We start from the raw sequence: 18,394 nt of genomic DNA on the forward strand, positions 1-18,394 counted from the left end.
CACAACATGGACCTGTGACGTATCAAAACACTCAGCACAATGAGGGGAACTGCCTCAGGTGTATTCTGGACACGTCACGTGACGTCATGTGAAAATAAAAAATAGCACAACATGGAAATGTGACATATTAAATCACTCAGCTCAAGAAGGGGAATTGTGTCACATGCTCATCTCCACTTGCATCCAAATGTTTTGGCACACTAGGGCTCCACTAGATTTCACAAGTTTTATGTCCACTTGCCTCTAAAAGTAACACTGAACCTTTTGTCCATTCACCTCCAAAAAGCACTGGCCTTTGCGAATACTTGCCTCATTAAAGCCAACATAAAAGTTTGTCACGACTAACTTTACAAATCTAATTTATATTTGCCCTGCTGTGATCCTGTCCTGTCATCACTCCCTACCCAGCCATACACTTTCTCCAGACACCTGACATCTGCTCCAGACACCTGTCTGAATTCCTATCCAATAATCCCAATAATAACGAGCCAGACCAGGTACCCCTCCTCCGAGTGGAACCGGAGTTCCCCTGTAACAGTATGTCTGCACCAGACCGTCAGCCAGCCAGCTTGGAGCAGATAGGGCATATTGTGGCTGGGCAGGCCACAGCACTCGGCAAACATGAGCAGACCTTGGCCCAGCTTTTTACCAAGGTTCAGTAAGTTTCTGATCAGCAAGTTTCTGGCCGCAGCTGTAGACAGCCCTTTGGTTGATGCTCCTTAAGCCAGCAACTTGAAGTCAGTCACTTCTACGGTTCCAGAAACACGTTTGCCCCCACACACACAGCCCTGCAATGCGTTTATCATGCAGTGTTTGGCCCTGGCCTATGGCCATTTGGCAGGGCCACCATGCTGACTACACTACAGTTGGTGCATTCATTGATGCCCTGTTTTGCATACGCCAAGGCGCACGCTTGGCGTATCCAGCTACACCATTGATTTTAGAACTGTGGTGGTTGGCTCAGGCTGGAATTACCTGGCCCTCCAGGAGGCCTATGTGCAGGGACTCTCCGAGAAGTTGAAGGACAAGCTAGTGGCTCGTGTTTCCCCTCAGGACCCGGAAGCCTTGTATCAGCTCGCCATCTGCATTGATACTCGCCATTGGGCATGCCAAACTGAGTGACAGGCAAGTAGGAGGCCCCACAGTGAACACACATGCACTTATGTATACATATTGTGATTATTTTGAGCCCCAAGAGACTTTTCCAGGACCCATGAAACTGGGTTCCACATTGGCCCATTCAAGACCCCAGACCACATTCAAAAACACCAAGTCATTAGACTACAGGAGCCCTCCCAGGTAGATGGGCCTGGGCTGGTCCAAGATGTGACCCGTCATTGTTCTGGCCTTTTCCTATCTGCCACCCTCTGCTTAAGGGAACATAGAACAAAAAAACCTCCAGGCCATTCAGACAGTCACGGTCTGGGGCTCTCACTGCACCCAGAGCTGCCTTGGAGGAGCACCTCCCTCTGTGCACTCCTCAAAAGGGTCTGTGGACCTTGCAGGGGTCCCAGAGGACTACTGGGACCTCCAAGAGGTCTTCTCTAAACAAAGGGCCCAGACCCTGTCACCTCACCATCCCTTTGACTGCGCCGTTAGCCTGGTCCCAGGCGCAGCTCCCGCCAGGGGCAGATCTTTTCCCTTTTTCCACTGGAGCATACGGCCATGGATCAATATGTCGAAGAGGCTTTGTCCTTGTGACATATCCACCTGTCCACATTACCAGCAGAGGCAGGGTTCTTCTTTGTTAAAAACAAGGATGGGAGTCTGTACCCCTGTATAGACTACAGGGGCTTAAACACTGTAACGGTGAACAACCGCCACCCCCTTTCCCCGATAAAGTTAGCCTTTCAACGCCTGCAACAGTCCAGAGTATTCTCTAAACTTGACCTCTGCGATCGATTCAAAAATACATCTTAATTAAAATAGACCAAAGGAGTTGCCTGAATTTGGTGAAAATAGCCTGAAATGAAATCATAATGAGATATAAAACCTTTTTACATTTTGAATGGAATTCTAGATGAATTTAGGCCTTTTTGAGCTTCTGTACCAGGAAAACCAGAATTCCTATCACTTACCAAATTAAAAGCACCTTAATTCAGACCATGATGAACTTGCCTGTGTTTGGTGCATGTAGGTTAAAAGCTGTAGAATGCTTAGCATTTAGAATTTAATTGTCTAAAAAAACTAAGGTAATGAAGAAAAACAAAACTTTGGGTAGTTCAAGCAAATATAATAAGAATTAGAACTATGTTCACATTCTCCATCCTTTAAATTCAACTCTTTCTGTTCACCTTTTTGTTTATCCAATTTCAGGGAAAAACCCAGCAACATTTATTCTGTAACTATGAACACAGGTATATCTGTCATTCAAATATGTTCCAAAAACTATATCACATAAATGTCACTACAACAGCAAAACTCTGAGGAACAGCAGATACTGAGATAACATCTATATCTAAGGGATTATGTAAAGTGATGGGTTGGATTGAAAGAGGACAGTAATACTGTATAATAAGAGGTTTGTTAGGTTCAGGTACACAAAGTGAGGGCGAAGAACAGAAGAACACTCGTAACACACACCCTGTGTGGAGTACATGACATACATGAGGTACGGATATCTATCTATTTATGTATTCAATTGTTTTATTTATGTGTAAGATTATATATATATATATATATATATATATATATATATATATATATATATATATATATATATATAGTTTTATATATATATATGAGAGAGAGTGTGTGAGAGAGAGAGAGAGAGAGAGAGAGAGAGAGAGAGAGAGAGAGAGAGAGAGAGAGAGAGAAGCTGGTGAATTAATAACTTTACTACAGTAATATAACTGATAACAGAACATAGAGTCCGATTGTTAATTCATAAGATGTAATGTTGTAAATGGGTAGTTGACGTGACATGGCTTTTTCACTGTCACAGGAGATAAAACATAATTTATTTCACATTTTCATAATTTAGAATACTGTAAATGGTTAAACATTTTCTTGTTTTATATGAATTTGTTGTTTTAATACCCAAGTTATTGTTAGTTTTTTTTAGAACTTTGAGCCAAATCTCAAAATTGTCCTATGGTGTGACGGTAGACAACATTATTTCATAAATATTACATTCTATAAATAAAGAAAATAATGTTTAAAAATCTTAATGAACACTCCTGGCATAATTGTGCAAGTGTCTATTTCACTAAGTGTTCATATACATACATTTCTAAAAGTGTAGGAATTTCATAAAATTTGTCACAAAAAAAAAAATGTCCTTTGGTGTTATGCAAAAACCTAATTTTAATTTGGGCAATATCATGGACAACTACATTTAATTGAAAGACCCCACTCAGGGTCATGTGACTGAAGACCCCTATGAAGGCCATGAGAAGTGCACATGGTAAGTATTTCTCTCAGAATTGTTTAAATATTTAACTATGTTTTAAGACCACTGAAGTTGTTAAGTTTTTTTGTCCTTTGGTGTGACACCATTCATCTATTCATGGTGAAAATGATTCTAATTAATACTTTCATGGAAAATAAATATCACTTTAAGAAAATAATGTTTTAATAATGTGAACAATTCTGTCTCAAGTATTTATTTTATGTTATTTAATATAATTTCTTAGTACTTTTAATGTCACACCATAGGACACATTTACAGTATTGTTGAGTGAAAAAGTGAAAAAAATATGTGAAGTCATTGACAAAATGAGTGACCAGTACTATTTTCTGAAACTGCAGTTTTCATACTCCACAGATATATGTATTTTTTCTTAAAAAGTTATTCTTTCCAAAAAAAAACTTTTTCTTGGTCATTTGTCAACTACCCAAATGTTTTTTTGACAATTTCTTTACAGATATGGTTCGCCTCGTTTCAGTGACTCTGCTCTTCTCAGGTCAGTGTGTACACAGTGTACTCTCTGTGTGTGTGTGGGTGTGTGTGTTAGAGGGTTTACACGGGAGTGGATTTTCAAACTTCTCCAGTCCCACTCCCAAAAAAAATACTGGGGAAAATCCCATCCCATCCCAATCAGAGAAGAGTGACTCCCATTCCCTCCCACTCCCGTGACCCGCGGGAATGCCGAAAAAATGTCAGCCTCAAGAAGTGAACCAGACAGAGTCATTTTTTTTCCACAGAGTAGTCGTTGCAGTGTGAGTTTCGGGTCCGAATCCATTTTTAATTTTCGCAGCTTCTAGACAGTGCATGGGGAAGACACCTTCTCTTATATTATTGGTGGTTGGCATACATTACTGCCACCAACTGGTACGGGTGTATAGAGCACGTCATTCATTTAACCAGCCATACCAAAGCAAACAGATTATATTTTTATTTATATCAAAACCAGGGGACCTTTTTTAAGACCCCCTGTCTGTGATCTCAGCCACCCTAAAACTATAAGTATTATTTTTTCTTTCAAAAATAAAAAATAAAAATTACGTTAAAATGCAGGACATTATTAAATAAATTATTTATCAGTTTGATCCAAGAGCAAATTTTTCACTTTGCTTTTACGCATGTGCATTGTAGTCTTTCAAAAGTGCGTCATCAGCTGTCATGTGCAGTCAGAGCTGAAGGCATTTATCTATAACGTTAATAGGCGGAAAGCCACAAAGACGGTAACCAAAAGCAGTGAAATTTCACTTTTCTTATTACCAGAGTTGATAGAACAAACAAAATATTAATGCAAACAATCCATTCAATACTAAATAAAAACAACATTTATTGATTTGGTTTTTGTCTTGTGAATATTTTTTTATTAATGATTGCATTCATTGGACACACTGTTTGTAGAGAATGCACACATACATGAACTCATTTGATTCAAGACTGGCATCATTACATCCTCCATAAAATTTTGGTGTCCACTTTTGCCATTTTAAATAATACCATAACTTTTTTTTTATATGACTACTATGTACTATGTAGTCATATAATATATTATATAAAACTCTTCTTGTTTTAAATTCTCACTGAGGGCTAAAACCCATCCATCCATCCATTTTCTACCGCCTATCCGGGGCCGGGTCGTGGTGCTAAGTCTAAGCAGGGATGCCCAGACTTCCCTCTCTCCAGACACTTTCCTCCAGCTCTTCCGGGGGAATTCCAAGGCGTTCCCAGGCCAGTGACATAGTCTCTCCAGCGTGTCCTAGGTCTTCCTTTGGGCATCCTCCTGGTTGGACATGCCCGGAACACCTCTCCAGGGAGGCGTCCAGGAGGCATCCGGAACAGATGCCCAAGCCACCTCAGCTGACTCCTCCCAATGTGGAGGAGCAGCGGCTCTACTCTGAGCTCCTCCCGAGTGACCGAGCTGCTCGCCCTATCTCTAAGGGAACGCCCAGCCACCCTGCGGAGGAAACATATATAGGGACCGGACAGCCCTTAGCAGATTGCCCCAGACCCCATACTCCCAGAGCACCCCCCACAGGTCACCACGAGGGACACAGTCGAATGCCACCCAAGTCTCGAGTCCAGAGGCACTGTCCCCAATCACCACGCAATGTTGCAGAGACGTGTCAACTAAGACAGCCCCACAACATCCAGAGACTTGAGGTACTCAAGGCAGATCTCATCCACCCCGGTGCCTTGCCACTGAGGAGCTTCTCAACTACCTCAGTGACCTCAACTTGGGGGATCGACGAGTCCACAACTGAGCCCTTGGCCTCTGCTTCCTCAGTGGAAGACATGTCGGTGGGGTTGAGGTTCTCCTCAGATTCAGCAAGTCAGCAGATTCCCACGCCCACTGTAAACAGTGTGCACAGGACACTGCTTCCCTCTCCTGAGGCACCAGACGGTTTGCCAGAATTTCTTCAAGGCTGACCGATAGTCCTTCTTCATGGCCTCACAGAACTCCTCCCAGACCCGAGTTTTTCCCTCTGCACCACCTGGGCTGAAGCTTGCTTGGTCCTCCAGGACCTATCAGCTGCCTCCGGAGTCCCCTGAGCCAACCAGGCTTGATAGGATCAGCTTGACGGCATCCCTTACATCTGGGGCCCACCACCGGGTTCAGGGATTGCCGCCACGACAGGCACCGGAAACTTTACGACCACAGTTCCGACTTGGACTCAATGTCTCCAACCTCCCTTGGGATCTGGTTGAAGCTCTGCCAGAGGTGGGAGTTGAAGATTTCTTTGACAGGAGACTCTGCCAAATGTTCCCAGCAGACCCTCACAGTACGTTTGGGTCTGCCAAATATGTCCAACTTCCTCCCCTGCCATCGGATCCAACTCACCACCAGGTGGTGATCAGTTGACAGCGCCGTCCCTCTCTTTACCCGAGTGTCGAAGACATACGGCCGGAGGTCAGATGAAACAACCACAAAGTCGATCATCGATCGCCGAACTAGGGTGTCCTGGTGCCACGTGTACTGATGGACACCCTTATGCTTGAACATGGTGTTCGTTATGGACAAACTATGACTAAGTCCAATAACAGAACCCCACTCGGGTTCAGGTTGGGGCCGCCGTTCCTCCCAATCACGCCCCTCCAGGTGTCACTGTTGCTGTCCACGTGAGCGTTGAAGTCCCCCAGTAGAACGATGGAGTTCCCTGTCGGAGCACTTTCCAGCACCCCTCCCAGAGATGGCAAGAAGGTCGGGTACTCTACACTGACATTTGGCCCGTAAGTGCAAATAACAGTGAGAGACCTATTCCCAACCCAAAGGTGCAGGGAAACGACCCTCTTGTTCACCGGGGTGAACTCCAACACATGGTGGCTGAGCTGGGGGGCTATGAGCAAGCCCACACTATCCTGCCGCCTCTCATCGCGGACAACTCCAGAGTAGTAAAGAATCCAGCCTCTCTCGAGGAGTTGGGTTCCAGAGCCCAATCTGTGCATGGAGGTGAGTATCTCTCAACTTCCCGCACCAGCTCAGGCTCCTTCCCTCTCAGCGAAGTGACATTCCATGTCCCTAGAGCCAGATTTTGTGTCCGGGGATTGGGTCACTGAAGCCCCCGCCTACGACTGCCACACAATCCACAATGCAACGGCCCTTTGCGGTTCCTCCTACAGGTGGTGGGCCCACTGGAGATCTGCCCCATGTCGCTCCTTCGGGCTGAGTTCAGCCAGGCCCCGTGGGGTAAGACCTGGCCACCAGGCACTCAAATGTGAGCCGCAACCCCGAGCCTGGCTCCAGGGTGGGGCCCCGGTTGCGCCATACTGGGTGGCGTCACAGACCTTGTTATTGAATTTCTCATAAGAGGTACTTTAACCACTCTTTGTCTGGCCCGTCACCCAGGACCTGTATGCCTTGGGAGACCCTACCAGGGGCAGAAATCCCCAGACAACATAGCTCCTAGGATCATTCAGGCACGCAATCCCCTCCATCACAATAAGGTTGTGGAGGTGGTTCAAGGAGGGGGTGGGTAAAACCCCTAAAGTTGAAATCCTAGAACCACCCCCGATCAAAGGTATATTTGTGTATTCCCGGTCCCGCCCACTTCCACTGACATTTTTTCCTGTCCCGTTCCAGTCACGTGATTTAATAGTGATTTTGTTTCCCATCCCATGGGATTCCCGTGACCCGCGGGAATCCTGAAAAAATGTCAGCCTCTAGTGTGGGTGTGTGTGTTTGTGTGTGTGTGTGTGTGTCATTTAAAAGAAAAATACAGTCTCTGTGAATGTGGGGCTATAAATGACTTTATTTTGATGCCAATTCTTGTATTTACTCTTTAGTTTCAACAAATGAAGCCATCAATGCTGAAGTATTGTGCAGCTTAAAAGTGGATGAAAAATCTGCTGATGCACTGGTGGTGAAAGCCCGATACTTCCGTCTTACCACAAACACAGGCATCAGACTATATTTATCTGAAGCCATTTTAAAAGCCATGTCCTGCTTTTACAACACAGTGCATGGTCACTATTTGTCATACTTAAATAAAACTCCAAACAGGAACATGACATTAGCTGTGAGCTTAACAAACCTTGTTGTGTTCTGTGAGATCCTAATCATGAGGTCTACTGTATTTTCAAGGAAGCTTTCTAACATACAGTATATTTAACTTAATATACTTAATATGCACCTGAGCTCATGAATATTTCCAGTGGTGTAGTCTACGTGATACGCAGGTATACGCCGTATACCCACTAGGAAAGGCCAAGGATTTACGTATACCCACTTAAAAAGCGAGAGGATACGTAACAATATCATTTTGTGACAAAACTTTCATTCATAAATTCACCCCGTCTGTGTTGCGAACACAGACTGTGGTTGCGATTGCGAATCACTAACGTTTTTGGACCATTGGGGCTTCCGTCACCTGATCTGACGTCACCTACCAAGAAGGAAAATGAGTTGCATGGGGGTCTTTTTTGGCGCAAATTTGAAATTAACTAACTAATGTAAAAGAAGATATGAAACGAAAGTAGACTCAAACTACACTCTGAGTGTTTTCGGAAACCTGCGAGTAAAGCTACAGCAGCTTCGGGTGACATTTCACCCGCAGACCGAGTTCAAATGTATTTGGAAAGCTTTGTAAACTACCAGGGGTCTCATTTATAAAGCGTGCGTACGCACAAAACGGGGCTGGAAACGTGCATATGCCAGTTTTTGCGCAAAGGTTGTGATCTATAAAAAACAAACTTGACGGGAAAATGTGCGCACCTTTAAGCAAACTTTGAGACGTGCGTACGCACATTCTGGAGACAAAGGGAATTGGCGACACAGATGGTGAGGTCGTGAACTGAAGTTAGATTGTAGAAAATTCATGTGAGAAGAACGATTATAAGAATTAATGACATTTAATTTTCACTCCATTTCATGCGTTATATCCACATTATCATGAAGATTAAATCCAACAGTGTTATTTGTGCCGATTGTTTTAGGCTATATACATCTAGAAAAAGTCCAAACATAATTCAAAATGTATTAAAAATAAAATAATAATAATAACTAGAACGGTACATTTCTTAAAGAAAATGTGAATGTGCTTGCAAGTGGCAAGTTCCCCTCGTCGTTTTTTTGATTTCGCTTGAATTGTAGGAATTTCCCATTCATTTCTATGGGACTTTTTTGGCTGCTCTTTCGTCCGCTGTGCGAACATCGTTGGTTGGATCACTTATAAAACACATAACACACCTCTCCTCAATGAGCTGGTCGATTTGACGATTTGCCTCATTTATGGGTCTAGGACAAAAGCTGCGGGACAAGTTACGCGCCGAAAAAGTGTCCGGAAGAAGAAGAAGAACTAGAACAGCACATTTCCCAAAGAAAATGTGAATGTACTTGCACGTGGCAAGTTCCCCTCATCGTGCTGAGTGTTTTGAAATGTCACATGTCCATGTTGTGCTAAATTTTTGATTTCGCTAATTTTGGGGGCGGGGCTACACGTGACGTCAGTTCCCCTCATCTTGCTGAGTGTTTTGATATATGACATGTCCATGTTGTGGTAAATTTTTTTGATTTAGCATGAATTTTAGGAATTTCCCATTCATTTCTATGGGACTTTTTTGCCCGCTTTTTCGTCCGCTGTGCGAACATCGTTGGTCGGATCGCTTATAAAAACATATATATATGCGCATATATATATGAAATGAAACTGAAGCTCACTGTGAAATATAGCAACAAGCTTTAATTAAAGACCTTTACACAGATTCACTGGTGTCTGCTGCCCTCTTTTGGATGTTAGCACATCTACAGAGAGATTCCCCATTCAAGTCTATGGGGAAAAAACACCCCTTTGAACTTCCATACTGGGAATTCTGGAATTCTGATCGCTTACAAAATAGATAGCACACCTCTCCTCAATGAGCCGGTCGATTTGACACCTCATTTATGGGTCTAGGACAAAAGCTGCGGGACAAGTTACGTGCCGAAAAAGTGTCCGGAAGAAGATGCAGAATAATAATAACTAGAATGGTACATTTCCTAAAGAAAATGTGAATGTGCTTGCACGTGGCAAGTTCCCTTCATCGTGTGTTTTGATATATGACATGTCCATGTTGTGCTAAATTTTTTTTGTTGTGCACAATTTAATTCTATGATTTTGTCAAGGTGTTAACGATCAGTCTAATTGCTAGAAACATATAAATCTTCCGGTGACCCGGGTATGTAATGCTTCATGATGGCACTGCTGGCACTGTTGGAGGATTACGCCAATGGCAGGATAAGAAGAGAACGACTTTTCAGGGACCATGATGATTTCCTGGCCCATGATGATGACTGGCTAATAAGCCGATTTAGATTCCCTAGAGCTATGCTCTTAGATATATGTGTTGAATTGGGTCCAGTATTAGAGAGGGCAACACACCGGAACCATGCCATCCCAGTCTAAATACAAGTCCTCACCACTCTGGGGTTCTTGCCAACCGGCTGTTTCCAGCGGGAATTGGCAGACAGGTAAATTATTTATATAAAAAAAAACTATAAGTAATCCTCAACTTTGTGTCAAAAACCTTTTTGTATATGAAATAATTCTATTGGAATCTATCATCTCACGCTATAGGTCTGGTATATCACAGCCGTCCCTGAGTGCCATAATATCTGTCGTTTTGAATGGTATACTTAATATGGGCAGTCAGTACATCAGGTTCCCCTACACTGTGCGAGAACAGGCCGAAATTAAAATGAAATTTTGCAGCAACGTCTGGGTTCCCAAATGTAATCGGCGCAATTGACTGCGCTCATGTTGCTATACGGGCACCATCTGCAAATTAACTTGCTTATGTTATCAGATAGCATGTGCATTCTATTAATGTGCAAATCATATGTGACTCCAACATGACCCTCACAAACATTGTGGCACGCTGGCCTGGTTCAACACATGATTCCTTTATCTTGACACATAACAGTGTAGGGAACAGACTAAATGCAGGTGCAGCAGCTAGGTGATGGCTGTCTTCTTGGTGAGTTTAACAATATTAAAAAGTAGAAAATGTAACAATTTTGTTTTTAATATAATTATAACAATGTTGCTTTTAATATAATTATAACCTGCAGGCGACAGTGGCTACCCCTGAGACGCTGGCTCCTCAACCCATTTTTAAACACACAGAGCGCAGAAGAAACTCATTATAACGAGGTCCACTCTCGTGCCCGCGCAGTGATTTGCATTGACTATTTATGGTTAAAAATGGGCGTGTACAGGACGGGATTTGAGGCCACATACGCACATCTGCGGGTGATCTGTGATTTATAAAGGGAACATTGCTTACAGGTGTGCGTACGCACGGTTTTATAAATCGGAATTTTTTTTTTGGCGTACGCCATTTTTGGCTTTTGGGCGTACGTAAACTTTTAGTAGGGATCCTACGCACAGTTTTATAAATGAGACCCCAGTTCATTCAGTTCATAATATTTTGCGATGAAAGAGTGTTGGTGATAAAACTGAACAAATGTTTATCGTTCACTCTTAAATGTACATTGAAAATTGACAGCTGATAAAACCTGTGCTCCAGGTCCCATATTCATATAACATTTAAGGCTAAATGTAGCTCTTAAAGGTATAAAGTTCACCCAAAAATGAAAATTGTGTAATTTTCAAAATATCATCTTTTGTGTTAAACAGAAGAAAGAAACTCATACACTTTGGAACAAATTGAGGGTGAGGAAATAACACAATTTTCATTTTTGGGTGAACTTTATACCTTTAAGAGCTTTATACCTTTATCAGATGACTGTCTTTTGTTACTTATAATAAATTGGAATGTTGATAACACATAAGCAGTCTTTAATAATGCTCTAAATTACATGTAGATGCATATTTTATGCGTTAGTGAGTGTGGTGGTGCCTATGGGGTGTCGCTCTAGGATGGGTGCGTATGAGGCTGGGGGGGGGAATCACAGTATACTCACTACAAAAAACTAGACTACACCAGTGAATATTTCACATAAATCTACAAAAAGCAGACTGTAATCTTTCTAATAACAGCATCACTTAGGGTGATTCCAAGCTGAATGAAACATAAACAGAGACACAAGTGTTTTATTATAAAGTATAAAGAGACATTTGATGATCTGATTACAAACAAAATAAAGAATCTCACAAGAAACATTTAGCCAGTTTTCATGGATTAAATGATCATGTTGATGTTGAACAACTTGAATTCATTTCTAGCTGCTTAGCTAATGTTATATTATAATACATTTTGTCATGCTTTATTTTCTGTTTCTGATTCCACAAAATAGAAAAATTACATAGTGAAAATAAAACAAAACAACAACAACAACAACAAAAAACAGATTTAAAAAGCCACTTTTGTTTATTAAGTGTACAATGTTTCATGGTAGAACTTTTACCTGGCATATTTTACATAGCAAATTTAAGAACCTTAAAACCATGAGACTATAATAATGTGAAGGGTTGGTCTGTTATTCCAGGTAATAAAAATAATCTAAAACTGATTTTGAAATTAAAAACTGATTTTTTAAAATAAGAGATAACATATTAAAATCTTATCATAGCATCATGCAATAACACGTCTCTTTATGTTTTTCACAGTAGTATGTGGTATAGGAGCATATATTCCTCATCACTATCACTTTGTGAATGAGAATAAAACCTGGACTGAAGCTCAGACTTACTGCAGAGAGAAATACACTGATCTGGCAACCATCAGCAACATGAGAGAGATGAAGAAGCTGAATCAGACACTGATGAAGGAAAATACAAAGAAAGCTTGGATTGGTCTACAGAGAGCAGGACCTGGGAGATGGCTGTGGTCTCTGGAAGACCAAACTTTCTACAGAGACGGAGTCACTTACACAAACTGGAGTAGTGGAGAACCAAATAACAAATGGGGAGTTGAGTACTGTGTGGGATATTTTAAGGACCCTAAATTATGGAATGATTTCCCATGTGAAATATTGAAACCTTTTGTATGTTATGAAGGTAAGAGACGTTAATAAAAATTAACTATATTTAATAATGTTACAGTAATGAAAATCTAAATCTAAAATGGAGGATCTAATTGTATTAGTTATATTTATTGATTTTTGTTATTAGTCACTTTTTGGGTAAAGTTCCTTTATTGGCATGAAAGGCAAAAATCCAATGTATTAATTAATCAATCGATTAACTAATTAATCGATTGATTGATTAATTAATTGAGTTATTAGTTAATTAATCAATCAACCTGCTAATTAATTGATTGATTAATTGATTAATTAAGTGAGTTATTAATTGTGTTAACTGCATGTTTGGATGTTTTTATTTTTTTTTCCAGAAAAAAACACAAATACTAACAAATATGTATATATTAGTGATAAAAAGAGCTGGTATGATGCTCAGACCTACTGCAGAGAGAAATACACCGACCTGGTCAGTGTGAGGAACCAAACTGAGAATGACGAGATCTGGAGTGTGGTTAATGTTTCAGTCAGTTCAGATGTTTGGATCGGTCTGTTTAATGACTCCTGGAATTGGTCAGTTCAGAGTAACTCCACATTCAGATACTGGAGATCTGACAAACCCAGTAGAAGTTTGATCTGTGCTGCAGTGTCTGAGTCTGAGCAACGTTACTGGACTGATGTGAACTGCACAGAAAAACTCCCGTTCATCTGCCATGAGAGTGAGTTAAATGATGTGATTTCAATTTTTTAATTTATTAAAGATTCCTGATGCTGTTTTGTATTATCATGAACTGTATACAATACACTTTGTTTTATAAATACAATCACAAATGGATATGAGAGAGATAATTAAACTTTTTTATAAAATTTGCAGAAAAAAATATTTATATTAACAATATTTTCAGAATATTATATCCAGATTTCTGTTTAAATCTTCGGCTAAATAAAAGATGAAAAACTATTGTGTTGTAAATGTTCACTTTAGCTTTTATTGAATGCTGCCTCTTTTATCCAGATAAACTGATCTTGATTAAGGAGAATCTGACCTGGTGGGAAGCTCTGACATACTGCAGGAACCATCATCATGACCTGGTGTCAGTGCGCACCGAGGAGATGCAGCTCTGGGTGAAGGAAGTGACTCAAAACGCCTCCACTGAACACGTGTGGCTCGGCCTGCGTCACGACTGCGCCCAGCGTGTCTGGTTCTGGGTTGTTGGATCAATAATCTGCTATCAGTGCTGGGCACCAGGGAATGGGACCTGGAATGAAGACTGTAGTCATGAGAAGAAAAGCGGAGCAGTGCAGTCTGGAGGAGAGCAGAAGTGGATCGAGCTGCCTGAGAGCCGGAAGCTCAACTTCATCTGCTCTACCTATGATGGTTAGTCACAGTGTTTTTGTATGGTTGTGTTTACTGCGCTTTTTTAATATTGCATTTAAAATAGTTTTTTTTTTTTTTTGGTTTTCGTTTAAAGATTTGTTTTATTAAACATGAAGACTGAAGACAAGCTGTGGTCCATCATCTGTGTCCAGCATCAGCTGATCTACAGTAATGTCTTATTTATACTCTTCTACACATTATTATTATTATTATTATTATTATTATTATTATTATTATTATTATTATTATTATTATTATTATTATTATTATTATGATTGACTGTTCTTATTAATAAAGGGATTTCTTGGTAATGTAGGTGAAATCTATTAACCTGATGTTTAAACTACAGTGTGTTGGTTTGCACATTTAATTGATTTTTGTCTGCTTTGTAAGAATAAAGAACTACATCATATTCAGCTCATTTACACCTGTGCAGGAAGTTTAGAACACCAAGCCATGTAAACAGTTATGTTAAAATCATCATTATTCTTTATGTTATTGTTTTCATTATATATATATTGGCAGTTCTTTGTTCTTTCAGTTTGTTATCAGCATGTCTGCATAATGACATGTTGATGGTTTCTATACCTGGGATTTCTGAGCACTTGTTTCTTTAATGTGTAAGGATATGGATCGTAATGACTGCTGCCAGTTTCCTATCAAATAAAAGTACATTTCAAGTTTGTGTTTTAGTGTATCTCTGTGTTTTGTGTTCCACATCACAAACATACATCACAAACATGCAAGGCTAAAAGTTAGGATAAGGTTTAAATTTGTCATCAAACTAAAACCAATTTCATTAAACAGAAGTGTAGATTTTGTGAAGAAGCCCCATTGTTACAGCAATACCTGCATTTCCCTTCCAGCCCACCAGAGGAAACCTTGAGCTATTGTTTAATGCAATGTATTGTCAGTGTTTTCCTTGCATTACCTTGGTTTTCCATTGTTTGTGTGAACAGAAGTGAACACACACACACCATGAACACACACCCGGAGCAGTGGGCAGCCATTTATGCTGCGGTGCCCGGGGAGCAGTTGGGGGGGATTCGGTGCCTTGCTCAAGGGCACCTCAATCGTGGCCAGTCCGAGACTCGAACCCACAACCTTCGGGTTAGGAGTCAGACTCTCTAAAAACTAATTGGATGTTCGATTCCATTCTTATCCTCATGAATAAGAACAGCACCAGCACCCACGGAGCTTGCATCCACTTTTAGTTTAAAAGATTTTGTACAATCAGGTGCCATTAAAACAGATGCATTAAACATCAAAGTTTTAACTGACTCAAAAGCACCTGAGTCTGAGCAGACCACACATAAGATTTCGAAGTAGTGAAGTAAGAGGACTCTCTACAGTCGAAAAATTCTTACAAAGCTACTATAATAGCCTGCCATACCCAAAAACCTTCACAACTCTCTACGGGTCATAAGAATCGGAAAATCTGTTATGGCCATGACTTTAGCCGCTACCGGTCGTACTTGGCCTTGGCCGACCTCCTTTCCATGGTAAGTAACAGATGCTATACCAAATTCACATTTTGCTAAATTAACCGTTAAGTTTGCTTTCATCAGTTGTTCAAATACGGTTCTCATCAGACAAATAAGTTCTTTCCAACTCAACGAATACAACACCAGATCATCGAGATATGTGTTGCAATTTGGCACGTCATGTCAAACAATTTTAACGAGACGTTGGAAAGTTGCTGGAGCGTTCCATAATTTGAAAGCCATCATAGATTTATTTATGTGTATATTGCAAAAAGTTATCTGGGATTACAAAAGCTGAAATATCTGAAGCTTGTGAGGTAAGTGGAACTTGCCAGTATCCTTTCAGCATATCAATCTTTGTAATGAAACGTGCAGACCCAAAGTTATCAACACAATCCTCCATCCAAATTCTCCATGCGAGTCATTGTTTTATTTCCTTTTAGTTCTAGCATATTTTTGTGGATAATGTAGAAGCCAAATCAAGTTACAATGCTAGTTAAATTCAAACTTTACATTAGACTTGTGGTTCCTGTATCTCATTAATATTAAAGGAAAGGGGCAAGGTATCTCAGGGTATCATCTGTCTCTTTGTGCCATTTGTCACATTGTTTAAGGTGGCCATTTGATTCAAGGTCTGAGAAAGACTGTTATGTTAATGGGATTAAGAGTGAAATTCCAGGATCTGGTGTGGGGGCTTTTACATCCTTTCATGCTTTGATTGTCACCCGAGTGTTTTGTCTCTATATGTTGGGACTGCCCCCAAAAATGTGTATAATTACAATGTATTACAACTTTAAGTCAGACTTGATGACTGCAGCGCCCGTGCTAGTACGCTCTGACTTGCAGACTCGTTTCATTGTGAATCTGTAATAAAGACTACTATACAAGGATATCCAAGTCTCTTGGTCTTCTCTGGAAAAAGTTTACAACAGATGGTGCCGTGACCCTGATAGAGCTTCGCATCTCACTAAACTTCTTCAAAACTTCAATCTACAGACTCCAGATTTTGTTCCAACTCAGCTTTGATTTGGTGAGTGTCACTCTATCCAAAGAACCTACAGACCAGTATACATGTTGTTATGCTCTGCTTTGTCAGGGAAGAGTTAACAAACAGCTGCAGGGTTTGGTTAACTACAATTTTGGTTTATCCTCTGTTTAGGCAGGGACGAATTTTCAGTTATCCTCTGTTTAGGTAGGGAAGAAATTTTGGTGTATCCGCTGTTGATCAGGGAAGAATTTTGGGTTATCCTCTATTTAGGCAGGGAAGATTTTTTTGGTTTGGTTTATCCTCTGTTGATCAGGGAAGAATTTGGGTTTATCCTCTGTTGATAAGGGAAGAATTTTGGTGTATCCTCTATACATCAGGGAAGAATTGTGTGTTATCCTCTAGAAATCAGAAAAAGTTATGGGTTATTCCCTACTTTAGAGAAACTCACAGTAGATTGTCTAAAAAGAGAAATCCCATAGCAATCAAAATGTTTAAAATGAATGCAAGACTAATCCTTACTACTAAAAATGGTGGATTACCTTCCCCTTTGTGGACTAGTGGAGAATTCAAATCAATGTTAGATGAGCAAATGAATGATTTAGTAAGACTTAGTAAGATTTATCAGACTTCTCAATAACTGAACTATACTGAGCACAACATACACACACATCATCTGTATATACTGCATAGACCCTCACAAAACACACACTGTTTTTCACACGTTTCTGCTGTTTTTGCACATACTGTACAATATCTCATCCATTACGCACATACTATACAATATTTCAGTCATTTGCTGTTTTTGCACAACTCTATATGTTATCAAGGGACTTGCTGCTAAGAAACTGTGTTCATTCTAATGTTACTGCACGAAATATTGTTTGAACATTCAGTATTTACACTGGTCGGTCGGTGCTGTTTATGTTACTGTTTATTGTCTTTTGTGTATTGCATTTTTTGTACCTTTTGTATTGTCTTGTAACTTTATGTCTGCACTGTTTTTTGTCCTGCACTGTCTTTTGTCTTGCACTGTCTTGTTTGTCTTGTCCTGCACTGTCTGCACCAGGTTGCACAGTTGAAATTTATGTGGCTAAGACTACTTAGATGTCCTTAGCCCTGTCTTTGTTTTATGTAGCACCTTGATCCTGGAGAAACGTTGTCTCATTTCACTGTGTACTGCAACAGCTATATATGGTTGAAATGACAATAAAAGCTTCTTGACTTGACTTGATCACTAAGAAGTTAGGGCACAGCAAGACATCAGAAAAAAAATATTTGAAAACGTCAACAACGTCAGAAAATATATATCCTGACTTGCATTCCTTTTCTAACCAAGAGGGAGATAATGTGTCTCATAGCGACCTTACTGATCAGCCAAATTCCCTTGAAGTGTGTGGAGCACAAAAAAGGGTTCAAAGTAGAATAGAAGTGGTATAAAATACTCCTTGCCCATCTCCAGTTTTACAAGTCCAAACAGTCAATAAAGCAATAGAGAGATTTTCTCAAAGTTTGCCAAAAGCACATTCTAATTTTTTTGAATTTAGGAAAACATTAGCAAAAAACTGCATCTCTATGACATGTCTCTAGTGGAGGTCACTCAACTTATGTCTCAGCTGTTAACAGAGTCAGAATTTAAGTGTTTTGAAAGTATTGTGTTTCCCTTTCGAGGGAACTCAACGCTGCATCAGGGCTGATGCTATAGGAACGCTTCTGTGAGGAAGTTGTGTCTGAAGCTCTGTGTGCAAACACG

The 18,394-nt window shown here is 40.4% G+C and overlaps 1 protein-coding gene across 4 annotated transcripts; it reads left to right on the forward strand.

Annotated features, from left to right (window-relative positions):
* The first annotated feature begins 2,539 nt into the window (after positions 1 to 2,539).
* Positions 2,540 to 14,859, forward strand: LOC113648742 (macrophage mannose receptor 1-like). 4 transcript variants are annotated; one of them, XM_047803391.1, is made up of 6 exons: positions 2,540 to 2,611; positions 3,867 to 3,905; positions 12,448 to 12,834; positions 13,169 to 13,513; positions 13,810 to 14,172; positions 14,267 to 14,859. In XM_047803391.1, the coding sequence occupies exons 2-6, from the start codon at positions 3,869 to 3,871 to the stop codon at positions 14,278 to 14,280; spliced, it is 1,146 nt and encodes a 381-aa protein (XP_047659347.1). In that variant the 5' UTR covers positions 2,540 to 2,611; positions 3,867 to 3,868; the 3' UTR covers positions 14,281 to 14,859. The 4 variants fall into 4 exon arrangements, with proteins under 4 accessions (XP_047659347.1, XP_047659346.1, XP_027011877.2 ...); XM_047803390.1 differs by having other exon boundaries at positions 2,547 to 2,611; positions 12,445 to 12,834; XM_027156076.2 differs by lacking the exon at positions 2,540 to 2,611 and adding an exon at positions 3,357 to 3,406 and having other exon boundaries at positions 12,445 to 12,834.
* The last annotated feature ends 3,535 nt before the right edge of the window (positions 14,860 to 18,394 follow it).

This window comes from Tachysurus fulvidraco, chromosome 18 (assembly GCF_022655615.1).
Source record: "Tachysurus fulvidraco isolate hzauxx_2018 chromosome 18, HZAU_PFXX_2.0, whole genome shotgun sequence".
NCBI lineage: Eukaryota > Metazoa > Chordata > Actinopteri > Siluriformes > Bagridae > Tachysurus > Tachysurus fulvidraco.